Raw genomic sequence first — 27,218 nt, forward strand, 5'->3', positions numbered from 1 at the left:
AAATAAAATACAAAGGGTTTCAATCCATATAATTCGTGAATATATACAGCTTTGTAATGCTAAAAATAAATGATATTTTAGAAATAATTTTGCTCATTTGCATAAGAAACGCCCACAAAAACTGTACAGTTACAACTTTAAATACTTACTTTTAAAGCAATCCATATAAATTCTTGTTGAATTAAATGTAAACTTAAGAAATGTATCTGTGTTATTTTAATTAGTTCGTGAAAACGAGTTCTCTCTAATTTTTATCTTTTAAAAAATACAAATGCTATAATTTTCTAAAAATATTAAAATAATACGTATAATTTTTTTTCAAATGTTCAAAGAGAGTGGTCAAGTTTTTCTTAAAATATTTTTGTGTACCTTTAAAATACCTTTTAAAATTCAAAGAATATTTCACTGAAAATTAATTAATCATATAACCTTTCAACTTTTTTAATCCCAAATATGTTTTGTTATCATTTGGACAGCAAAAGTAAGTTTGCTCTTCGTGATCAGCAGCTCAGTTTTGAAGTACAGTGTACTAATGAATGCACTGGATCAAGAAGATCTTACAAGTGATTTTCACTCATTTATTCCTTTATCAAAAGCATTTAAATCTTCACTTTCTTTATTTCAAACAATTTTAAAAGAGGAAAAAGTACTTAATGAAGAATTACTTTATTCATTGAATAATATACTAGAATATCATATATGAGAACATTTATTGTAGATCAGGGCTATATTCAGAGACCCAGAGAAGTCGACTTTTGTTATTCTCGAGGTAACATTGTCATAAGGTTTATTAAGCCATAACTAGTACCGGAAAGAGAACACTTGTATTATATATTTCTAGAGTATTAAAGGTCAAAATTTAGGTCAAAAACAAAACAAACTCAAAATATACACGTACATGGTACATGTACATGTGTTCAAAACCAAACATATGTCCATACTATAGCAAGCGATCCGCGAATCAAAAAATAAATTTCTGCAACATGTTTTAATTTTTGCTCACCTTTTACAAGGCCAATAAGCCCAAATCTAATGCCTTTGTCCTAGGCCTTTTTAAGATACTTAAGATCAAACCATCTCCTTTCTAAGTTAAAAAAAATGACCTTTATTCTTCAATGCATTTGGATAAAAAATAATATATATTTTTCCTTTGATAATTTTGAAGAAAATTTATCATTTAAACAAGGTGTGTTTAGGAGGATTTGCCATCTCTGTAGATAAAACATATTCCATAGACGACATTAGATGGAAAACATAGACCTGACATTTTTATGCAACTAGTCTTTCAAAATTTGATCCAATGATATTAAGTTGAATAAGCATACAAGGTTATTCTAACAACCATCACATTTGCAAAATGATGACTTTAAACGAAATTGTTTAAAGCATTTAAGCCTCAGCTTATTTGTTAGTAGCTTTATTACGTTTACAAATTGTTTGTAAAACAATTTCTATGAGTTTGAATCAACTGGAAACGCCAAATATGCAAGTAATGAGAGAAATTACTGCAAAGAGTTAAAGATAGAAAAGCAGGATACCCGCTCATCAAACGGGAAGGGTAACGACCTTAATTATATTATTTGATTTTAAAAGCCTAAAAATCAAGCTTTAAACCGAAATCTTTTTGTGTAACAATTTCCCATTTCATTTCTCAATTCAATTAATGATTCTTAGAATTCTTCAATACCATCTTGTAAGATGTTTACATTTATACCCCATAAAAGAACAAAAATAAAAATATCTTTACAGAAATCGAATTCCCTTTCATCTAACCTCAAACACCCTTGTTCATTAGGAGGATATGAAATTTAGACCTATACTCGGCACTTAAATCCATTATGCAGTGAGGATTCTTTTTCATACCAACGCCTACCGTGACACGAAATCTCAGTTTCAAGGTCTCATCCGAAAAAAAGTTATTTTCATTTCTAGCTAGTCCCTCTAGATTTGTGAAGAAAGTGTTACTTCCTTTTTTAAGTCCTAAGTTTGAAGCGGCGCAGTATCTATGTTTGATGTAGTTAATACGAACACCTTTGATTAGAAATGAACACTATATTGTGTCATCTACTACATGTCTATGTAGCATTCAAGTGGATTATCTAAGCTAACAACAATAGTCCTTTCATAGTTTAATTGCAACACTTACAATTTCTTAAGGGTATTAATGAATAACTTTGTGTAACGCTTATTTTATTCTAGAAAGACAACGTAGGAAATGAATCATTTTCATATGAAGGCCACTATAGTCGATATGTGTGAATGACTTTAAATTGAACCCAATTTAACGAGCCTCCATCGCCAGAAACACAGAACCGGCGCCATTTTTTTTGGAGGTCTTTTAGTATCTTTGACGGCTTAGAGTACCAGAAACAGAATCTTTCAAAGTATATTTAATGTAGAAATAATGAGCAAAGGTCAACATTTGTTCATGAAACGTGTCCTGTTATTTTATAACTGTAGTTTTATTATACTGTATTTTTCTAATTTACAAAAAAAGGCTCTCTTCACTATGCATTGTACGTCAGATTAAAAAAACAACACTCAAAATGATAAACTTTTTGGAGGCTTAAAGTATCTCTATTATGTTTACTTACCCTAATTGTGACTATATGCATAAGTCCCTGACGTCCGATTTAAAGCGTTTCTGCCATTTTAACTTTCGTATAAAACTGCAGGCATAAATTTAACTGAATAAATTGTTCATACAAAGAAACCCGGTTGTAAGTTTCCCAGTGCATACCAGAGTCACAAAGCAATTTTTGACAATATAACAGTCTCGAAGAGAATGTGAAAATTACTCAAAAAAGAATTTATAAATGAAGTCATATTCTTTGAATCTACTTCTTACATTACAATCAGGTCTAATGAACTCAGATAACAAAATCTGAAGCATATTTATTAACGCGTAATCTTTGGGTTTCCCCCCAAACTCTTTACATGTTCGAAAACGCGGTCAAATCTCAAAGATTGCACTGTCTTACAGAAGAATAAATTGGATTTCCAAATTCTAGATATATATAATATCAAACTCCTTAATAATAGAGTGTGCTCAATTTAAAATCTTACTTTTTTATTTAAAGTGATAAATATCTTATTTCTTAGAAACAGCTAGATTTGCCAACAGAATACACAGAATATAAGCCTTTAAGTTTTATTGACAAAAATCTTGCTAATTAACATATTCCCAAGCTCACTTTCAACAACAATTGACAGTGCTTTAAAAATGCATTAGTCTGGAAAGAAGGGGAACTAATTAGTAAAATTTGGAAGGCAACGCACTTTCAAAACAAGAGTAATAAGGACATTAATTGTGAAAGTTTCATATGTTTCTTTTGAATTCGTTGCCAGATATGAAGATTCTTTACAGCTAACACTAAGTAGTTTACATGTACAGTTATATCGAAAGTGAAAGAGTTTTACAAGATTTAGGCTGTTATGCGACATGTTTTTCACTAATAAGCAAGAGAGTTAAAATAAACTGTTACATTGACTTTTTATTTAGGCGGACTTCTTTTACTTCTTTTCAAACTTATTTGAAAGATTCAAATACAAAGTAAGTTATGTTGTTATTTGTGAAAAAAAAAAACCAGCGCAATGACATAATAGTAGTAAGATATATGTAATTCACGGATATTTGTTTGACATTCCTTCGAGAAATTTTCACTCTGATAGAGACGCCACCACTTCATGGTGGAGTGCTGCAATTTAGACCTGTGCACGGCAATTACGGCCATATTGAGCAGTGATGGATATTTTTTGTACCTGCACCTGCTTTAAAGGGACCTCGATTTACAAGATCTCATCCGAAATACAAACAGCCTTGTCCCGCAGTTCGAGCACGTGTCTTTAGAATAAACGCGCTAATCACTATGCCACGCTGATGACAAATGACGAATGAAAACATCCAGTATAAGATTGTGGCAGATATCAGACTTAGCCTCTCTCACTAGAAACAACTAGAGACCCCGATGCCATTTTTATTTGAGGTCACAGAGTATCTTTGATGCATGGCTAATAGTACCGGAAACAGAAACTTTCAGAGTACATTCAATGCAGAAATAAACACTAATATGTCTTGAAGGCCAGCTTTTGTTCATAAAACGTATGAATATATATAATCACTTTTTTTTTGTTATTTTTTTGTTTATTTATAGTTATCAGACGTGGTCCGGTTCTCATAACCATACATTGTACGTCATATTACAAGTAAACAATCAAATGATAATTCTTTGCCAAGGCTGACAGATACCATTGATGCACTTTCAGTGGCATTATTACTTTTGCCTAGTACTAAAGCTCCATGCATGTAATGAATCTTTAATGTCAAATTTCTGTCCTAAACTTGAGAGCGTTTAGAGAACTGTCAGTTCAACTTTCATAAGGAATTGCGGGTATTATTTTTCACTGACAGAATGTTTTCTTTTAACGAAACCTGTTGGTCTTCCTGTACATAACAGAGTGGCAAAGCCACGTACGTGTGTAAATTTGGCAATGAAAAATTAGGAATAAACGGAAATAAAATTAAAAGTTTTCATCTTTGAGTTTACTTCTTTAATTAGAATCAAGTTTAATTTATGAACTCGGTGACTTAAAAGTGAATTACATGTCCATGTTTAAATTCTACAAAATAATGTATATCAGAGAATCTTTGTTTTTCCTTAAAACTTGTTACATGTTCTAACACAACTGTCCTATATAAGACTGGATTTTATTTCCAAATTGTAAATCTACAGCAAACTTCCTTTTCTGATGGGAGATAATAAAGATAAAAAATAATGTGCTCATTTTAAGGTCTACCTTTTTATTTAAAGTAATATATTTCTTTTTCAAGAAAATCAAATTTTGCAACAGGATATAAGCCTTCGAGTTCCATTGCTAAGAATCGTGTTTACATTTTCTGATTTAAACCCATTTCTAACAATAAAAGTATTAATCTGGATTAGAGGGAAACTAATTTGTAAAAATTAGAAGGCAACGCACTTTCATAATAAGAGTGATAGGGAAATTGTGAAAGTTTCATATGTTCATTTCAATTCTTTGCCAAAAATCTTTTTTCTTGCAAACTCTTTACACGTAATGGTTTACAACTAATTATAACAGTTGGTGAAAGAGTTTTAAAACTGTACGTGGCTCTATGGTATTTTGCAATAGGAAAGACTATAGGGATGGGTTCATTAAGATATGCATATACTATGTTTCCTGACTGTGACATGGTTTTTAAAAGTAAGAAAAAGAGTACAAAATAGTCATTGACTTGTTGATTAGGAAGATTTTTATTTTTGATTAATTACAAAATTCTTTTTTCAGTTAGTTATCTTGTTAATTGTAAGAATTACATGGCAATGGCCTTATAAATAATCATAATGATATAAAAACGTCTCTTCGAGAATGATTGTTTTCACCCTTATGGGGACGACTCCACTTTTTGGATGGAGGGCTGCAAATTTAGACCTGTGCTCAACAATTAGATACTTTGAGAAGTGATCGAGGGATATTTCTGTATCTGCACCTAATTTAAAATGGAAACTATGTTTACAAGGTCTCGTCGGAAGGACCGACCTGCATGTAGGTTTGAACCCATTACGTGAGGATCAGCGCCTTTCTCCACGTCTCTAGAAACAAACGCGCTATGAACCACGCTAGTGACAAATGACGAATAAAAACATCCAGTCTAAGATTATGGACGATATCAAACAAAGCTTCTCTTGCTAGAAACAGAGACCTCGGTGCCATTTTTATTTGAGGTCACAGAGTATCTTTGATGGCTAAGAGTACCGGAAACAGAATCTTTCAGAGTGTATTTTGATGCAGAAATAAACTGCGAAGTCGAAGATTTTTGTTCATGAAACATATTGCGTATTTTTTGTTATTTGATACTGTAGTCCTCTATTTCTCAAAATTGGTTCTCTTTACCATACATTACGTATACATAAACTGTACAGCATATTACAAACAATTTCAACATTCAAAATGATTATCTTTGTCTTGGCTGAAAGATGTCTATTGCTGTACCTCTAGTACCATAGGCATTATTATTTTTACCAAACCTCCACTAAGTCTATATAATCCAAATTTCCCTATAGACTTGAAAGCTTTTTTGCCTCAACTTTTGTTTAGAACTGTAAACATTATTTTTGTGTCGTCAGCGGAGCAAAGCAGCATGATTAAGGAATCACTTTACCCGGCATCTGTCTGTCCGTCTGTGTAGCTGTCCGTCTGTCACATATTGTATCTCAAGAACCGTAAACGATATGGACTAAATATATATTTTGCATATTTATTGCTTGGCACTATGCCACTCAGAGTTGCAAAGTCAAGTGTGACAATAAAAGATCTAAAGTCAAGGAAAGAGAATGTGAAAAATACCAAAAAAGGAATTCAAAGTCTTCTTCCTTATGTTCCTTGAGTTTACTTCTTCCATTAAACAAAATTTGACTAATTGGACTTAAAGTGAAGAATTATACCATCTTTGTCTTAATTATACATGTATATAAAATACCGGTACATTAACCATCCCTGTTTCCTCCAACCTCTGTACATGCTTGAACATGCGGTCAACTCACATAGAGTGCATTGTCTTAGATGAGAATGGATGTATTTCCAAGTCTTGATCTACGGAAAAGTTCTTTTCTGGTGGAAGGTATTAAAACAGTATGAGCTCCTCCCTTTAAATCTACCTTTTTATTTAAAGTAATATTTTTTTTTCCATAAATTCAAATTTCGCAACAATTTATTAGCCTTCGAGTACGTATTATTGCCAGAATTCTTGCTTTACAAATTGTCAAGAACAAAAATATAGATATGTATATATTACTCTGTATAGAAGGGAACCTAATTTGTAAAAAAGTAAAATAGAAGGCAACACACTTTAAAAATTAAGAGTGATAAGAAAAATGTGAAAGATATGTACAATTCATTAAAAATCTTTGCAAGAAACCGCTGAAGGATAGACTAAAGGCCTTAATTGAGCAGCGAGGAATATTTTTCGTGCCAATGCGAAAGGGGACTTCATTCGGAGGAAAGGTCACCACGTTCTGCAGTCCATGCATGGTTTTCGAACCCTCGACGTAAGGATCAACTCCTGCTCTGCGTCTACAGAACTAACCCTCTAACCACTGCGTCACGCTGCGACTTTAAAATAATTCATATATATCAAACTCTGAATGAAACTTGGTTCTTTCAACATATCTCAGAAAAATATTGTAAATTTTTAAGACGTTTATCAAAAATGTTCACGAAACAAAATTCATACCAAAACTTGACATTGATTGCACGTATTTAGTTGTTCTGTATTTTTAAACAGATTTTTGTATCTTCGAACTCAGGCTCTTACTATTTCCTTTATGCATATTTTTTCCGCTACTTTTATATCAATACTTGATTTTTGTTGATAAACAATTGCGAATTCTTAAACTTTTTTAAAATCGACTAAATTGGTATACTAGAAGATCTATTTTTGAATTTTGTATCAACATCCTTTTTTGTCGGCTATGTTCTTCCGTCTGTGTTACTGAATCTTCTGTGATCGGAAAGACCTAAGATACTCAATGCACTTCCCTTTGAGTTTATTTTTTGTGGGCGTCAGTTTCCTCAACTCTAAATGAATTATATGAGAATTTTCTAAAATATTGCTGGTTGTGCTTACCCAAAACATAAAAAATAATAAAAAATAAATTCTTACCAGCATATCCCATTTCTAGAATGAACAAAATCTTGAAAAAGCACAATAAAATTTCCATTTTCGGCACAATTAATTATAAAATGACAACAGAGACAAAGTCAGAGTAAGCATCCAATCTTAAAGGAAGTTCTCACTGTACTATAGTAGTAATAAGAAGTTCTGGTAGAGTATCGGGCCATTTCCGGTTTATAAGCCGTTCATTTTAGCGTAATAAGGGGTGACAAAATGACTTTGTTTATACATGTACCACAAACTCCTAAAGATTTCCGGATCATTCTAAAGAGACAAGTGGAATTATGTTCTAATTATAAAAACATAGATAATTTTAATTAGAGCTTTAACATTATTTTTATAAAGAAACAATACATGTATATACCAAAATACGATATATAATTACAAATGCATGAACAGCTATATACAATGTATAATTTTTTGATTCCTGTTTCCAAGAAATTTATATATTTTTGATTTAAAAATACGTATATTAAGTGAAGTTAAGTTTGATTGATTGATTGTATGTTGTTTAATGTCCCTGTCGAGAATTTTTCACTCATATGGCACCACTTGCCGGTGGAGAGCTACATTGTACATGTTGTCCTATACTCGGCACTTAGGGCCATTGAGCAGTGAGGGATCTTTTTCGTGCCAGCACTTAGTTCGACACGGGACTTCGGTTTATACGGTCTCATCTAAGGACCGGTCTCCACGTCCCATAGTGGGATTAGAACCAGCGAATCACTAAAATAAATTATTTTCTACAAGTGAAAACCACTCTTTATAATCAATAAAATAAAATTGGATAAATCTAGGCATTTCAGGTCTCCGATTACCTTTATTATATATTATATTATATATGATACGGATAATGATTCATGGTTACATTTATTTTTCGGATAATCCACAACAAATTTAGAAGCATGGTGTACGTGTCCTCAAGAAATCGCAAACAAATTCAATTACTTCTTTTCTTTAATAATTAAGAGCTACCCACAGTTCCCCAACAAATGCCAGAAGGTTCATTTTCCATACCTTTTGTTATGAAAGCTTTCTGTACTTTCTATAACTCAAAAGCTACTGGTTTAGATGAAATTTCTGTTAAAATTTAAAGCAAAGTATTCGTGTCTTAGGAAATATTTTCATATTTTGAATTGTTCAATCAAGTCGGGTGTTTTTGTTGAAGTGGAAAAGTGCTAGGGTTACACCTTGTATAAAGCCAATTTTTTGCAACGTCGATATTACCTATCATAAGTAAAGCGAAAGACATGTTCACAATTCTTTTTATGAATACCTTACGCATAACAATCTTATCAATGAAAAACAATCTGGTTTTAGACCCAAGCATTCATGCGAAACAGCACTTCATAGTATAATCGAAAAATGGTTACAAAACATTGATAGTGGTAAACTTACTGGTGTTTTTTTTGTTGTAAATTACATATTTAAATTTGGAAGAAAACTATAACAAAGAAAATTAGACATAACTATAGGCGTCCCTCAATCTACTTGGGCCATTGTTCTTTATCCTTTATGTCAATAAAATGCTTAAAACATCACATGTATGCTGATGATACTTTCGTTTGTTATTGAAAATAAATTACAACGATCTTATCAATTAGATTGGATGGAGAAAAACAAGTTAACAATCAATCTTAAAAAAACTCAGTGCATGTTAATTGGTACGGAACAAAGATTAAGAAACGTTTGATTTTATTTGAAAATATATCTTCTTCTGACAACTTACATTGAAATTTTATAAATCTCAAAATATTTGACATTTTAAAAATCTTTAATACAATTGTTTTTCCCCATTTTAATTATTGCTGTACTGTTTGGGGCAATATGAAAACAAAGAAGGTCTTAGCATACTATGTAAACTCCAAAAGCATGTATTTTTCTTTTTATACACCTACATCGGAAATGTTTTTACACTGAGATGGATGCCAATTAATGATTATTTTATGTATAGAACTGTCATCCTTGTTTTTAAATAGGATTAACCCGATTATTTATATGTTTTTATTTTTTCCACTCAAAGTAATTCCTTTCAACTTTTATGGTTCCCAGCTATGGAATAATATGCCAGAATTTTTAAAGAATTGTCCATCTTTGCAAAGTTTTAAAACATCTTACATAAGAAAAAATTTTTATTTAAGATGATAATTCCAATACACAAACCATGTGTTTATAAACAGCTTTATAATTACTGAGTATATGTACATAACTGTATATAAGGACCACAATTGAACTAGTTTATAACTAATTTCTATTCTGTATAAATAAAGGATATTATTATTATTATTATTATTTATTTAATAATGTAATTTTTGAAGCCTTGAACCAATGTCGATTCATTGCGATATCTTTGTGCGCATACTTCCCTAAATCGACCCACTTGCTTTGAGTTCTGTAAATTACAATTTAAATTTAGAAAACTATAACAAAGAAAATTCTGATCTTACGTCGATTAAAATCTTACATGTTTTAAATAAAAAGATTTTTTTTTAATAAAAATCATTTAACTTTATTCTGAATACGCGGTATATTCTTTGCCCTAACTAGATGAATATCGTGACTAGGTCCCGTTAATAATTTTTTTTTTCCACTACTCCCCTCAACTATTCGTGAGACGGTCCAACAATTCCTCCTGTAAATACTTATATAAGGTCAATAAATAGCTAACAATGTCAAAGTCATAATTCAATTATTATTTATTGATGTCATTTTTGTACATGTATATATGGAATATATGTTAATAATGAATGTATAAAAAGAAATACAAATCAACTATCTATTAAAAGTTTACCTAGTATCTGCTGCATAACACAAAGATAATAATTGAGACTGTGTTCAATTATAAAAATACATGTATATTTAATTATTTATATATGCAGTCAATTTCACATTATCAGAACTTCCCATTTAATGATTAAATCATTTAATTTCTAGATCTTTGGTAAAATATTATGTATTAGCTATCATCGGTTTATAAACAGTTAAGCATAACAAAGCAGTACAGTGTATTTAAAATAAATTGAGAATAAATCCTTTCACAATTGTTTAGCTATGTCCATTTGTTGTTCCACGAAGGGCTTTTGCAGCCTGGAGTTTGGAACGCGCTGATGCAAATTTCTCCACAACCATTTTATTTTCCGGATCAACGTCTAATTTAGAAGTATCGGTCACGATTCTTGCTTTTATAAATCCTTTCATTATGGCGTCTTGGACTGGTAGTCGTTCATTGGTTACATTGTTAACATATTCCCCACTCTCTTTATTTAGAAGACCTTTATTCAGCGCGTCAGCAAAAGACACTTTTTCATTGGTTTTTTGATCAAGCACTCCGTGCACTGCATAAGTTCTCGTCATGCTTTCTGCTTCGTGATGCTCGCCACCATTTTGATATTCTACTTGGACAAGGCCACTCGAAATTGCATCATCAATGCTCATCAAATCACCAGTTTCTGTCTTGTATGTGGAGTCTGCTTTGTTAATAATTCCTTTGCTAACAGCAGCCGATAATGTCATTTCCTGTTCCGTTTTGGGGTCAATCACACGGCTGATTGTGTAAGGTCTGTTCTCCTTGGTTGTTTTAATGGATATGATGCCATATGATTTTTTCTCTTCGCGGATTTTCTTTCTAGATGTAAATTCAAACATGATGTTGCCATTGTTCATAGCTTCAGTAATAGAACAAGTGTCTCCTGTGTCTGGATTTATGTAACTGTTTGTCGTCTGGTCGATGATTCCCAACATAATGGCTTCTTGAAGAGTCAACTCTTTGTCTTCGTCACGTGGGTCAGTCACGGACGTTATGACGAAAGTTGATCTCTCCTCTTCCACTGATGACATCACCTGATCTGTTGATGTCACCGTTGTTTCTTCATAGGTTTGATAGGATTCTTCTTCCTCAAGAGCATCAACAGTGTCCATCTCTTGTTGAAGAGGCTGTTAATTATAGAAAATTTATCAAGATTCCTCCTTACAGGAACACAATATTCAGTATTTTACTTGAATGAAATAAGAAAGAGCCTTTTTTACCTGAACTTGACAGACAAGTAACTCTTCCAATGGTTTTCTGTTTTCGGACGGTAATGGTTCTTTTGGTGTTTCAAATAATGTTACAGAACTTGATGAAGTTAGATCATTTTTCTCCAGTTCAAGACTTGTGTCCCAAAACCTGCAAATTTATCTTGATATAACACACACATTTATACTCCTTAAATTTATCTGTTTATGTGAAATAATGGTTCAGCAAAATATCTGTTTCAAAATTAGTTAAGTTCATTTTTAATGCAAACAATACATAGTGAGCTTACTTGACAAAATGAGCTGAAGTCACGAATTTCAGTTCTTCCCACTTATCACACACAAGCAGGAACTTCGGTGACTTCAAAAGCTCAACAATTCCTTTGTACGTTTCCCAATAGGCCCAGAAATCCTATGCAACATACATTGTATATGCAAGTAAAAGATTGAAATTAAATGAAAGGTACACTGGATAATTAAAAGAGTAATCTAATATTCTTCTGAACACATAAGTTAGAAAGAATAATTTTTTACCTTGTAATCATTGAGAAGGTCTTTGAGGGACTTTATTTGAACAACAACTTGAGATAGCATTTCTGAATCTGCAAGAAAACATTGAAATTGCAGAGCAAAATATTGTTTTTAAAAAAGTCTTCAAATAGAAAATATTCAAAGTGGCTTAAAAACTCACCTTGTGCGACTGTTTTGTCATTTGGTTCCTCCAAAATCATGTTCAGTCGAAGGATTTTCTCTTGGAGCTCCTCAAATCCTCCATAGCCATTCCAGTTTTTGAGGAGTGTATCCTCAATGTATTTCAGCACATCAGTAAGTTCTTTCTTATCCTTCTCTGGCATACACTGAAGCATCTGAATCTAAAATGAATTGTAGTCTTGTATTAAGACAAAAAGATACAATGTCATGTAGATGAGTAAGATTCCCTGAAAAATAAGTTGTGGAAGAAAGAATGTGAAAGAAATGCTTAAAAGTGTGTGTTAAGGTGGAAAAAATGGATGAAGTGTGGAAAGAGAAGTCTTTTAATTTGGTGTAAACAGTGTTCTAAGTTGAGATGGACCATTACAAGTTTCAAGCAATAAATAAAATTAACTTTGATGAATATGCTAACCTCTTGATCTGTCCAGTCTCTGAATACCAAACCCATGAATGCAATCATCTGATAACCTAACCGCTTGATGCTGGTTGTCCAGATACCTAATAACTGTATTCGTAATCTAAAAACAAAACACATGGATTTCTAAGGATAACCATGATTGTACCAAAATGCAAGGCTACTTACACATGTTTCTTACCAGTTTCCACTAGAAAAACCCATAGGTTTTAAAGCTAACGTTCCAAGTAAAATTATTATTGTTCATTCTTAAATCTGGGAATCTACATTTACCTAAGGTGTCCTTTTTTAAAAAGTAAATATACTTCAAGTCTTTTATAATTTTCTGGTTCTCTGGCAGAGCATGTTACCTGATCACTGCTTCTAAAGCCTCACTAGAGGGACCACGAATTAGAAGTATCACAGATGGAACCAATGCAGATTGACCTTTTGCATTTTTTACCTGAAAAAATTATTTAAATTGATTTATTCACCTGGAAACCGTTCCTCAAATATCGGTCCATCCGATTATTGATATATGCTGTGAATGTTACAATATAGAAAAACATTAAACTGATTTAATTCTGATTGATTTTTTATTGCTTAATGTTGATATAGCGAGTGTGAGTTTCAAACATACAAGCCAATTCCCTTTCTTGCTGTTGTCAATGAGTGTAAGGGTCTCTCCTTCAAGAAACTCAATCTGGAAATTGAAGTACATTTAAATAAAGATTATGTTTAAAATTATTGACTTTATTATTTTGTACAATATAATTATCTACTAAGGAGGGATACTGAATGCTTGCAGCTTTACCTCGTTAGTTTTGTAGTCAGTAAGGGAAACAACTGCGATTGGTTTGGCAATCTTCTCCAGCCTCGTTTGGATTGGAACAATGTCACGTGCTCTGTCAAACAGACTGTCGACTTTGCTTTGCCATTGGAGGTAAGCTAAAAGCACGTCCTGAAAACATACAAAAAATGCAGTCTGAGTGGGGAAATATAAATCACAAAGATGAAAACTCTGTGCATTCTTTATGATAAAGATATACCCAAAGTAATATTGCATGTGAAGCCGGTATTAAGAATTACAACTTTAGTTAAATACTCAACAGGTACGTAGCAACGGGGGGGGGGGGCAACATTACCTTAACTATACTAAAATGTCCATTGAAAAGACTTTTTGCACTTTTTCAGTATATTTATAGCAAGGAAATAGAAAAATTGGAATACATGTAGTTGGCCCTGAAAAAAGTTGGACCCCCCCCCCCCCCCCCCCCCCCCCCCCCCCCCCGAAATAGGATTTCGACTTTGGGCAACTTTTAATGTTTCGTTTTTTTTTTTGCTTGTCAACTTTTTTTGGGTAATTAAAAAAAATTTTTATGCCCCCCCCCCCACTTTCAAAAAAAACTTTCAAACTCTCAAGTTTACAGCAATTCACAAAAAAGGAAAACGAAGAAACATATTAATGATATTCCTAGATTAGGTAAAATTATATTTAATTCCACGCCACTTACATGTAGTTAAACATGCACATGTATGTATAACTATAGTTTATTTGATTAATTTATTAAAACATTTATATACTTATCTCCTCGTGAGAGATTTTTATCATAAAATTAATTGAAATAGCATTTCAATCAAAATTTCAATTTTTCAAATGCATTATATTGCAGGTAAACAAATATAACTGTGCTAAGCATTACGCAGTAAACGTTACATAATTGTACAAGAACCGAGTCATGTGTTTAGTTTACGCAATAGAAAAGGCACACACAGTAACCAAACGATTGAGATCTACATGTAACGCAAGAACCACGAGTAAAATCCTCGTCGTTTAGTTTCGACTGATCTTAAAGATTAGGAGTGAAGTAGAGGGTCCTTTAGTAGAAAAGTTGCGGTGTAACGCAGCGACAGAACTATAGTACTACGGGGCCCCTAATTAGTCTCCAACGAAGACAGTACTTACCGCGGAAATCGCTCTAATAGCAGATTAGTACTAAGGTACTTAAGAAGGGATTGAAATATAATACGCATTCCTTGATGTTTCTACTGGACTTCTAAACAAATAAAGACTCATCTAGTGTTAGTCAGAGTCACAGTGTTATTCATTAATTACGCTGTTAATTCAACCCAATAGGCTGGGTTCGATTTTAAGAAGGTTCGAATCAAAGAATTAGATTTAACTGCATTGTTGTCTGCATGCAATGTGTGAAAGCAAGTGCATACACCTGCAAATGGTAAATTATATCTAAGTATAACCATAGGACAATTTATAGAATTGATATATTCTGTTTGACAAAGCACCTACAATTCATAATCCTATAAAAGCATTATTTCATCTTCTTTAAGTTAATTAGATTTCCGTATGTCTCTTCGATCTATTCTTTTCCTTAACTAGCCGTGTACTATATAATGCAAGTTTCAAATGATAGAAAAGATTATTTCAGCAAGTGTTCTTATAATAATTATAGAATTATTTAGGATAGTTAAAGGATATAAAATTGATTTCTTTTTTCTGAATATTAAATTCACAACAATTTAAACAAAGCACAAGTTTGGAGGACTGTTTTGGCATTTCTGATTTTATTCTTTAAATACATCCGTAACATCTGTCTGTAATCTAAAAACATCTGATTGTAATATATGAATACATGTCTGTAATCTGTAAATAAGAAGCCTCGATTTACCTTCATTTCATCTTGTATGACCTTGACATCGGAATGGTCACCGGTTAGTTTGGATCGGTCAAAGGTTAAGTGGATACGGGTCAAACTGGTGTTCATCCAGTATTCCACTTCATCCACCTCGTGGAAAAACTGGAAGGAGAATAGCAACCACTTTTGAATCCACTATTCAAAATTCAAGTATATTACAAGCTTTATTTTAAAAACTGTGAGTAATACATGTATTAGGATTTTTTACCCGGTAACTAACATCTCTTATCCGTTGCCCTTCCCCTTCAACAGAATTTCTAACGTTAAATTTATAAGGAGCTAAAAAATTCTGTACGATTATAATGAGGGATTTATGAAAAGGCGCGGATCTAATAAGTCTGTCGAGATATCATAATTATAGATTTATGAAGAAATAGTTCAAAAACACTTTCTTGGGAATCCTTTTTATAGAGAACTGTAAATGACTCACTTCGTGAAACATTGCAGCGTTTCTAAGATGGACTTGGGAACATTGCAGCATGGTATCAATCCACCGCCAATTATTTCTGACGGCAATATGACAGTTCTACATATAAGGAAATAGATTATGATGAAAAATATACAAACAACTTCTAAACATTCAAATATAAATTCTAATAGCAATTACGTTTAAAATTCAGCATAGTAGTAAATCTAAGCAATATGGTTAAAAAAATTTCAAATATTCAACGCATATAGAAAAAAAGTTATACTGCATATTGCATAAAAAGAAAAGTCAAACTCATTTTTTTCAAAATTAGTTATTTTAAGTTTCAGGCTTAATTGTCATGTGTTTTAAGATATAAAGTTACTTCCATTCTTTTTGTTCAAAATGCAATAAAAACAAGGCAGCTACCATTAAAATTAAAAGATTAGAACTGACCTTTGCTGTTTTGACCAAACTCTCGTTACTTTGGGACTTTGCTCCCGTGTGTTTATTGTTTTCACCTAAATTGACCAGGTGCATGGCACGTGCATCGAAATCACTTGTCAGATTCTAAAGAAAAGTTAAATGATTTTTTTTTTAAATTGACATTTCAACCGATTACATGTACCAGTGTTTAAATTGTACTGGAACATGCGGGTTTTTACATTCCTCGTCAATAATTTTTTTTCTCCGTTTTCAATTTTTATTAAAATCTTTGTTTAAATGTTTTCATATGGTTATTTTATTTCTGAGAGAAAGAAGTAAAGATTTGAAGAAGCACCTCTATCTGTTCTTCTAAAGATGCTATCCCATTTAAAACTTCCATACATGACGACCTTTTTGACGAAATGGCCTGAAAGTAGAATAGAGTAATTAGAGTTATCTCTCTTTGTATGTAAAAGGTTCACCAATCTAGTGGTGAAATATGGTGCATCAAATAATATGCATTATTATACTTGCCGAAGTAAACAAGTTTTCATTCAGTAGATTAATCTTTGTCTTGACTAGCTCGTTGGCTTTTGATTTGCACGGAATTCGATTTTCGAAAAATGAAAAGTTGTTTGTTTCGGAATAATCTTAAGTATATGGAAATACGAACCTTTGCCGATTCATATGAATTTGCTATTTCTTTTGTGTCTTCATTGGAAACTTTCTATGAAGGAAAAACAAAATCATTTTTTACAAATGAAAACAGAAATGCGGAGTTCCAAATTTTATAAGTACCCCAATATAATATTTCAATGATTAAATTGTATTGTACTTCAATTTTTAAAACAATTAGAAGTACACTTTAGGTCTAAAATATTTGTATGAGGATTAATTATACATTATGATCAAAGTCGTAAATAATCTTTCTAACACTACCAATCCCCAAAGTACTAAGAGGAAGTACTTCATCCTTGGAAAGCCTACGTTACTTACATGTCGGGTCATGACCCTTTTGATGTTGTCTTGGTAACGGAGAAGTTCGGTACTTTTATTTTGTTGTCGAATCGAGGCTTCCAATATGGCTGCTTTGCATATTCCAAATGGATCCGTTTCTAACTCATTCTAGCATTTAAAAAAAAAACATGATCTGTGTTAACATTACACCACAAGATGGTTTTACGTCTTTGTTGCAATATGCATACTATTTAATATCCTTTTTACATGCTCAATAATGTTACTTTTTAAAAAGAGAGAGGGAGGGTATAAGGAAATTAGATTTTTATTGTTTCTTTGGTCATCAGCATGCATCTTCCCTTCCCCCACGAATTAAAATTTTAATTGGCATTATTATTCACTCTCCCAGTTCACAGCAAAAAATATAAACAGATTAACTTCTCAATGTCCTCGTTTGTATTTACATTCAAAAATATTTTTAAAACCCGTTTTAAATCGGTTTGAACTTTTATGTCAAGCGAAATTTAACTGCTGTCTGGATGATTAATTCATTCATTCGGAGTTTACTTTTTAAAAAAATCGGTTAACAATGTTCAAAGTAAAACTCAAACGATTTATGTTCGTTTTTTAAACTAACCTGTGTATTTAGCAGCCACTCTAAGCATTTCTGTATATCTTCTTTTGCCATCTTTTTCTATAGAGAGAGGAAAAAAGCAAACTTAGACAAACTTATCTGAAGGTGAGTTTGATGATAACATGTAAATTGAATACTGTATAGCAATAATTTACATGGCGGTGAACTTTGCCCTGTCATTAACCTTGAACATTTGCGTAATTAATTCGATGTTTAAAGATTGGGTTATTGAGGAAGGTGTGCCCATTTCCTTGGATCGATAGGCAAATGTGTAAAACTAGAGAAAAGAAACAACATAATCAGGGGAAGAAATGGTGCGTGTTATAGCTTTTTAAACATTCAGGTCATCTTTGCAAATGATTTTGAATATAATCAGCGACAAGACTTTTCCAAGAAAGAACAATCATTTTGTTCTTTCAACTTTTTCAAACAAAAGTAAAATACTCTAAAGTGTCACATTACACACAGTTTTTTACTACATGTATGCATCAATAGATAACCTCAGCAGGTGGTATCTTTAAACCTCATTGACAACTGACATTGATGACATTTTTAAGAGAAAATGACCACATGTACGATTGCTTTCCGGTTTAAATTGATTTCTAGTCCATTTTCTGGAGTCAAATCCCCAATAAAATACGCGACAAACAATTTATATGCAAAATAGAATGAATACCAAACTAGTTTTTTTATAAAAGCTCTTTGAAAACAAATTGATGAAATAGGACCTCTTCGATAAAGCGAAAGGTGGTGCAATTCATTTCAAAGTAAGATATACCCTAATTTCACAGAACCATTAAACACAATGAAATTAATGACATTTCAGAACTAAAAGACACTTACTGTGCTACTTTGAAACAATATCTATACACAAAAATCCTTAAATGAAATAAATGTGTTGGACATCAATTGAAATGGTACATGCATATGATAATGTTGCTTGTTGAATTGAGCAAATATTAACTTTCAAGTTTTAAGAGGAGGAATCAAGTTAAACAAATTCAAACTATGCATAAAACCTGTTTTAAAAGGAAGAAAACATGTATTTAGCATAAATTAGACAGAAATACCTTAAATGCATAAAGGAGCACAGCATACAAAGTAAATATGTCGGTATAACCGGTCCTCAGTTTTGTCTGGGGTATGACTCAAGTCTCAATCAACCCCAGCCAAAACAGTGTCACCTGACATAGCAAAACCCTCCCAGGTAATGCCGACATTAAAATTAAAGACTTGGAAATAAATGCCATTCACAGCTGTTATATAATTAATAACCACTATCAGTATTGGCAATCGAATTGAGTATTGTCGTTTACATAAAACACAGTATGCATAAATGGAAATCATCTTATCATTAATCAAATACATTGAGGCGTAAAACACAATCGCACCTAATCGGGTCTTTCCGGCAGGCTTCCAATGTTTGTTTTTTTCGGATTTTGCCAAAAGGTTGCAATTGGTGTTCAACATATGCTTGGGGAGGGCATACAAGTATGAACCGTGACAATACATGTATCATACTATATACATCTCATACGAAGCAAACAAAAGAAGGCCAACTTAAAAAAGACCTAGCTAGTACTAGAAGAAATTGAAATTTTCCCCATATTATTTTTGGATTGTATTTAACATTTTTCACAGCAGCTGTGTTGTAAGCAGAACTTGACTGAACTAACCTTTTTGACTTTCGGTGCATCATTCCGTTTAAACGAAAATCGAAATGCATCCCTGCAGTAAAACCAGAGGATAACGAAAGTCAGCATGATGAAGAAGCCTGCGAACGAATAGTTTCTATCCCTTACCAATTCTATAGAGCGACAAGTAAAAGTACGAAGTCCAATGATAATACGATTAGCTTTGTATTAGATTTTCTTTGTCAAAGATCGATATTAAATGCTATATTTACAAAATTATTAATTCTTTGATTATTAAACAAAAAAAGATGGCTTGATTTCAAACCAAGAACACAAACATGCAACATAGAATGTGTAATCCGGCATGCACTCAAATCCGATGAAAAAGAAATCCTTGTTTTTGAATGCGTCCATGATCCTCGCCTTGTCGATAACACTCCCGGAACTTAAAAGGTAACAATATCAGGGGGGCATTAATGTTGTCTAAACGCCTACTCGCTCCTCCTCTTCAAAATGCACAACATTGCGCCAGGTAATACGTAAGTTTTCGATATACGATGAGCAAGCATTAAATATTTAGTTATCTTTCCATGCTCTGCCAAGGTAAGTTTCAAATAAAATGTATTACAGCCTGCTCTTTGATGTGTTCAGAATATTAAATACTTTAATTCTTTTTTTTTATTTTCCTTCTCTCTATTTAGAAAGAGTTTTAGGCATAGGCTTACTACTGCCTTCGTATTTGATGCGTGAAAATATTTTCGTAAGTTGAAAAAAAATGTATAAGCTTCATCGATCAAAAATACCTGAAGGCATTTTGTTCACATTTAAATGATTCAAAACATTTAATCCTCTAATGCAACAAGTTTAAAATGTTATTCCGGTTTAATTGTTTATTTGGGCAGGTCACACATTGACAATGGTCACCATGAATGATTTTGTTAAATTTTACTTTCACAAACTGTAGGCGTATAGTGTAGTAAACTATGCACATTTTTATCAAAGCTGGTAAAACTTGTCGCAGTAAACATGTTTACAAATTTACATAAAAGTACAAAACTTCTTAACTTCCTTAAAAACAACTCAATAAAATCTGTGTGTCCTTTTTGATATAATAATAATACATTGATGTGGTTATAGTTCTTCATCATTCTAACATGATCATCAAAACTGTGACAGTAAATGCCCATATACTATGAATTAATCATCAGCTAGCCCTATGAAATTTCATGGCTCCTATTGAACATGAACTGACCAAGGAGTAATAAAAACCACAGAGACATCCCAAAGGCCCGAAAGTTTTACCTCGTCTTAATTTAAAAGACACATAATCTTCATATTAAATCAACTGATTGTCATTTCATTTCTTAGTTATTTTGAAGTTAAACATTACAAAATCAATAGCGGGAGAAAAGAGCGTCAGGTTCTTAAAAGTAACCATGCATGCAACTGAAGAGTATAACTTCACAATTTTTTAGATATGAAAGAGTTAAGATGCAGGTGTTCAAAAGCAGATCGTCTCATGAAAAACATACAGTCAACTGGAGGGAAATTATAATAGCTCAAAAGTTGCCAAAAGAATCTATTCAAGTAATGCTGGACAATAAAGGATTCGGAGAGAGATAGCACACAAATGGCCACACAAAGAGCATATATCTATTTATAGTAATTGTGAGTGACGTAATTATTTCCTGGAACGCCCCTAATGGTCACCTCCATCTCTGTTGTTACAAAGCTTACTAGCCATACCGTGACCCCATATCATCCCTACTGTATAAGGTACCCAGGCTATTGTAATCTCTCTCCAAGGGCTCGTCGTGTTTTAATGCGCAAACAACGAATGAAATGAGGAGATAATTATAACTTACAGTATTCAAGCCTCAAAAGTCCATACAAATAATGCAAATCAGGAGTAGAACAAACATGGACCTTTAAAACATCAGAGGTGGAATCAGAAGCTATAGATGAGCGAGCATCCCCAACCGAACGGTCACACCCGCCGACAGATTTTGGAGGACTTTCACCCCTAAGGCCCGACGTTGTCAATTATCTAGAATCCTGCTTCACCCCTAAGGCCCAACGTTGTCAATTATCTAGAATCCTGCTTCAAGTTGCTTGATTTGATTCAGGAATCATAAAGAATGAAGGAAGTTTAAACAGGTGTATGACATTAAACAGGTAATGAAACTACAATTTACATGTACTTGTACATACTTTGTCTATGGTTTAAACGTTCACTAACAATTCACTTTTTCTACCATAGTCCAAAGCAATCTCTACCCAGAGTTACAGTTCCACTTACATTAGCATAATACGCCCTCTGGTGAGAGACTGAGTCTAAAGAAGGAAAGACAAATACATTCTTCTTTATTTGTTACTTCACTAGAATTTTAGATATCAAAGAAGCGTAGGTCTACTTATTTGCTTACATGACTAGAGTTCACGAATATCTGAGCATAGGTAGCTACGTGACCCTTTATGTAGGGTTAAACTTCTCAATAACATTAAGTAAAAACTTAACACACTAGGAGATGCTTTGATGTATCACTGGGTTTTGAATTATTCAAAAACGTAACGAAGTACAAAACCATAAAAAGTCTCAAATTCAATCCTTACTGAATATAAAGGTATTCAAATATACACTCTAGTATACGCAGAAGTTGTTTACAGTAAATATGCCAACAAATAGTGTAAATATCCAATACATGTATTTTGTGGAAAATCTTCCAAATTGAACCCAAATGTATATCTATTATATCTATTCAATATTTGTATATTGAAGGGGAAATTAGCACGAGTACAAAAACAGGGGTACAATTTATGGTATGTCCGTTTTTATAACACTGCATTGCAAAATCCTTAACAATCCTCCACAGCAATCACTGAAACTCATATCTTAAAGCTTATTGAAATAATAAGAGTGTTGCAGTAAATATTTCCATTACAAATTAAGCTTCTTTTTTTTTTAAAGTGTCATACTATTTTTGCAGGCCAAAGTTTTAGTTCGCTCTTTACTTTCATTTGTTGCAAAGTTTGATATACATGAAAGAAATCAAAAAGTCAAATCTTGTCAAGTCATTATCATGCTTTTTCATCGACTTCATCAACCATGTCTTGGTGATAATGATGAATCAAGATTCGCTGGAAGATATAGAAAGCGTTCATACCGATTATAATCAACATTCTGAAGACAAAACACCTTGATCGCTTGAATCAGTCAGCCCAGACGTTCTTACTGCCTATGAATTTATGAATGTCAATGTGTATTTTATGTGTAATTTCTGCCATATTCCTCGTTAAACGCCTTTGATCTGACAGTCAGAATAGGCAAAAATTAATCTTCGTCATAAAGTGATCTTGTTCACACAATATCGTGCTTGTCCATAGTTATCATACAATAATTACTAAAATCACAGTATGAATTCTAAAATGCGGCTTCGCTACTTCTTTTTTTTTTCATTCAGCGAATTCCGCAGATACATGTACAGAGAATCTATTGTTTCCAAATTGAAATATTGACTGTACTTGTTTCAAGTTTACAAGAATCAAAGGTCAGTTTTTTTAAGGAAAAATATTAACTTACTATGCATTAATGAAGTGTACTCTCCGAATTCAAAATTTATATCGAACTGCAAACACAGTAAACTGATGAGATTGAACGGTTGAAAATCCGACTAATATTTAAATAGCCTTTCTGCCCAAATAAAAGTCAAGAGAGCGATTAATAGGGTTGAAAATTCACGGCAATTGTGTATCTACACCTTTTGTGATTTCTACCAGCAATGAATTACGATACCACATCTAAATACTTCGCTACCAACCCTGCAGGCAATGCTGACAATAGAACGGGGAATCAAATCTAGCTTAAAAGAAATCTTAAAATAATTAATAAACATCGAAAATTGCTGTCGATTTAAAAGTTATGTAAAATAAATATTAATGCAGATGCCTATTTTAAAACAAGCAGTAAAGAAACTTTATAATATTACTTCCATTTGAAAAATTCTAACTTTTAGGCAAGCTTTACAAGTATCTTACCTGTTTTAGTACCTAACAGTTAAAAATCATCAATTTCCTAGAAAGAAAATTTCAATAAAATCACAGCTTTTTGTGCTCCAAAGGATCGACACCTTGTCGGTGTGTGATGTGAGGCGGACAGGTATGAAGAGAGTCTGTGTAAATATTTGGGGCCCTCCTTACACAGGGGCACAGATAACTATCAGATTCTTCAACTGTTATTGTCACTTGTCACACACATATACCGGTTTTCTTACTTTTATTACAAATTTAAAGTGCTGGATTAAATGCTGTGAATGAGTCAATATTACGTAAAAAAAAATATCACTTATAATTACTAATACCTTGACAGAAATTTTAGAAGAGCTCCTTTTCCACTGATTTGAAGAAACTATAAATTCTTGAAATTCTTTTTCTAATCAATGTCCCAAATATGCTATAATTTGCATATTTTTAGAATCTTAAGATGCATATATGAAATCATACAAATGATCGATCAAATCAAGCGATCCATGATGATTGAATTCCTGAACGGATTTTACAAAGGAGCTGTAGTCTAAAGGCTTAAAAAGCTTTTCAAACCTGAATAAAAAATCCCTGCAGTTGAGCTGCTTTACAAATGGTTATGTAGGTTAAGGTAACCTGACCGCTCCCCGTGTAAGATTTACATATATGTTATATCAAAATAAGAAAGATCACGCTAGGGAATTTTTTACGTTCTCTGCACCTTGCCCTGCAATTTCTGTTGCCACTACCCAATTTAGCATCGTCAGTATGCAGTTATAGTGTTTGTAAAGATAGCGAAGTGAGAGGTGTATTTTTCATTGTTCAAAATGAATTGCACATATCTTCCCAATATGTACAAGCCTACATAGAAGAAAAATTATTAATATATTTTTTTCTCTATTTCCAGACACTACGGCTTGAAAAATACTCAACAATCGCAAACACTACTATCATTTTGTCAATGATGATACAGGAAAAGAAAACCACTTCCGCGTTGCAAGTATTTGTTTTATATCTCTTTACAAGCTGCTTTTACTACATGTATTGAACAACGAGTGCAGCTGTCAATAATAAATCAAAGTGCACGTCTTCACCGGAACACTGCACACCTCTTACCTGGTATTTCAGACGCCCTATGCCACCAATAGACGAGAAATGAATCCAGTTATAACCGTGTAAAACCTCCTCCGTGGAATTTAAACCGTGCGACTCCACTTTGACAAATACGGAATAATCACCGATTTCCCCAATTATTATTACTTTATTTCATTATGCCACGTGCGATGCATACATAAACGTACTGTATATTCCAATGATGGCCTGTTATATTTTGTCCACTATCAAACTGTCGTCATTGACATGTGGGGAAATAGATATAAAAGCGCTTACATGTATAAAACCCCATTGTTTAAGGTATTTACTTGGCAAATAATGAACGATACTTATATTTGTTATACCTGAGTAAGTGATGTAGTTTTCTTACCTGAACGGTCCAACGCAACCACATAATAGGCACCACTAGACCCGATTAACTCCAAAACGACCTAAGCGTTCTAAGTCTATCCAAAATACATCTGACACGATTACATGGCCTCGTTAAATTATAAATTTATAAAAACTACTTCCTGTCTAGATGAAAAATTTACCACCAAGGATGCTAAAAATGGAACATTTACGTTCATTCAGTCAAGTCGTCATGTACGCTCTAAAGCGGAATAAACTTAGGGGGTGAAAGTTTGTCAAAGATTAATTGCTATGCATTGTTTAGCGACATATTTGCATTGTTGAGATTGTCTGGCGGTGAAGAAATAACAAGCATTGAATCTCATATAAATCATTTTTATACGAGGTCCGGTATCTCAGTATTAAAGGACAGTCTGTTATTTACGATCAGGTGTAAGGACCCAGCCCTAAACAGTGTTTAAATTGGACTTAACCATAAGAGGTATTGGCGCAAATTGAAAATTCTGTTTTGAATTTATGATTCTTTTTAGGATGGTTTAATAGGAAGGTACCTGGAGACGCCCAGCAAAACTTGCACACCAACAGTATTCAAAAGATAAAAATCGCTGCATAAGCAACTGAATCATAACAGTTGCTATTGATTAAAGTACAACGTAATTTTACAGACTAGAACTCAGATCATAATGCTCATTATGATAAAACACAAAGTTCTGTTTTAGAACGCAAACGGAAACACTTAGGTAAAAGTACAGGTACAGCATACTTAATTACTTATTTTAAAAAAATCGCTTTTTATGTTACAGCTACTGTTACATTTTAATAGGGATGCATTTTATAGATCATTGTGTGCTACATTTTGAAAATTCATGAATATGATATAACAACATGTCTACCACTTGAAATTTTGCAGTCCACTTTAATTATTTTCAAAATTGATACATTCCTTCTGTGACTGTACATTATATTCGATACTTTGTTTATTTACAGCCATCTCTGATACAATATAAATTCTTTACCAATTTTCCCTTTTGCCTTTTATCCGAATACAATAATGTGTATCTAAGGGAGTTCTAGGTTCACTGTTCTCGCCTCTCTCCTTTCCTTAAGTATCCTTTTTTGCCTCTGTCCATGACACAGCTTGTATTTCTTACCGTTTCTCATTTTGCTACAGAGCTGTGTGTATTTCTGGTACTGCATTTGCAATCTGTTCTCCCTGTACACGAGTCTGCCTTTTCACTAATACTCTTTTCATGTGACTTTTTCCGTATAAATAAGTACCTGATACACATAATATCTATATTCCCGACGTTTTTCCTTCTTTATCTGATAAAATCAGAATCAGAAACACGGACCTTGAATTATTCCAAAAACACTGTATATCCAATATTGCTCAGAAATAACCTACTTACCTGACTATATCCTTTTAATCTCTGTATCCGACTCTTTTCCTATTATAGAGTACGCATTCAACTTTTAACTACTGACCACCTTCATGTTAGGTGGTCATGCTTATCCTAAAACAACATTTTTCATACTCTAGATTATATGCTTCATACACGTTATGTTCAATTTAATTTCTAAAATTCCATATCTTTGAATCCATCTCCGAGATATTTTTCTCGCCTTCCTTCTGATAAAGTTAGTATCCGGCTCCTATCATTATATGCAAAGCTTCTTTCTAAGACTGTTTTCTGTGCAATTGGATGCATATTCTTGATCAGATGCTCCGCAGTTAGAGGATTCTAAAAACTTACTTACAAAGCAATTCTTTTTTTTTCTTATGATAGAGTTTTCAATTTCAAATTACTGTGTGGCTGCATATAACATTGCAATATATTCAATATATACCCCATTTATTCCAGTGAACTTGAAAATAAAGACACCACAGAGTCTGCTACATTTGATCATATTTTAGTGTTTTACTGAGTGTAGACGATAAGGGCCCACTATATAATACTACTTTGTCAGACAAAAGAGATGTCTTTAAATTTTTCATCGCCAACTTTTTTTCTTTATTTGTTCAGCAGTATTCTGATATCATCGCTATATGGCGTTCTTGTCTCCAAAGTCATTTTATGAAGAGAATGCTTTGAGTACGTGACAGGCTACTGAACTGAAAGGTAAGTTGATGTTACAGGTAATTATACCTCT

General features: G+C 32.7%; 2 protein-coding genes across 6 annotated transcripts in view; both read right to left on the minus strand.

The window, feature by feature from the left end:
• The window catches only part of LOC134259099 (low-density lipoprotein receptor-related protein 4-like), a 32,050-nt gene extending 24,212 nt beyond the window's left edge, over positions 1 to 7,838 (minus strand). Inside the window, 1 exon segment of the mRNA XM_062741695.1 lies at positions 7,682 to 7,838. Within this exon segment, the coding sequence (XP_062597679.1) occupies positions 7,682 to 7,739 (58 nt within the window). The 5' untranslated portion in view covers positions 7,740 to 7,838.
• A 2,533-nt stretch (positions 7,839 to 10,371) lies between these two features.
• LOC134259100 (uncharacterized) lies at positions 10,372 to 25,243 on the minus strand. 5 transcript variants are annotated; one of them, XM_062741696.1, is made up of 18 exons: positions 19,922 to 20,047; positions 19,626 to 19,723; positions 17,953 to 18,009; positions 17,355 to 17,483; positions 17,032 to 17,085; positions 16,714 to 16,785; positions 16,389 to 16,502; positions 15,957 to 16,052; positions 15,500 to 15,628; positions 13,627 to 13,773; positions 13,453 to 13,515; positions 13,184 to 13,275; positions 12,831 to 12,936; positions 12,399 to 12,579; positions 12,242 to 12,309; positions 11,998 to 12,119; positions 11,720 to 11,858; positions 10,372 to 11,626 (listed from the first exon to the last, which is right to left on the minus strand). In XM_062741696.1, the coding sequence occupies exons 1-18, from the start codon at positions 19,995 to 19,997 to the stop codon at positions 10,739 to 10,741; spliced, it is 2,631 nt and encodes an 876-aa protein (XP_062597680.1). In that variant the 5' UTR covers positions 19,998 to 20,047; the 3' UTR covers positions 10,372 to 10,738. The 5 variants fall into 5 exon arrangements, with proteins under 5 accessions (XP_062597680.1, XP_062597681.1, XP_062597684.1 ...); XM_062741697.1 differs by lacking the exons at positions 19,626 to 19,723; positions 19,922 to 20,047 and adding an exon at positions 25,087 to 25,243; XM_062741700.1 differs by lacking the exons at positions 19,626 to 19,723; positions 19,922 to 20,047 and adding an exon at positions 23,619 to 23,779.
• Positions 25,244 to 27,218: the final 1,975 nt, after the last annotated feature.

This window comes from Saccostrea cucullata, unplaced genomic scaffold (assembly GCF_032062105.1).
Source record: "Saccostrea cucullata isolate Sc308-1 unplaced genomic scaffold, CSIRO_AGI_Scuc_v1 ctg465, whole genome shotgun sequence".
In the NCBI taxonomy this organism is placed as follows: Eukaryota; Metazoa; Mollusca; class Bivalvia; order Ostreida; family Ostreidae; genus Saccostrea; species Saccostrea cuccullata.

Excerpts from the sequence above, each read along its gene's own strand:
- LOC134259100 (XM_062741696.1), bottom strand. The coding sequence starts at position 19,997 with ATGGACGCATTCAAAAACAAGGATTTCTTTTTCATCGGATTTGAGTGC. Across the intron at positions 12,580-12,830 it reads GAGACTGGACAGATCAAGAG|ATTCAGATGCTTCAGTGTAT; the intron begins GTTAGCATATTC and ends AATTCATTTTAG. Across the intron at positions 12,120-12,241 it reads ACCTTCTCAATGATTACAAG|GATTTCTGGGCCTATTGGGA; the intron begins GTAAAAAATTAT and ends TATGTTGCATAG.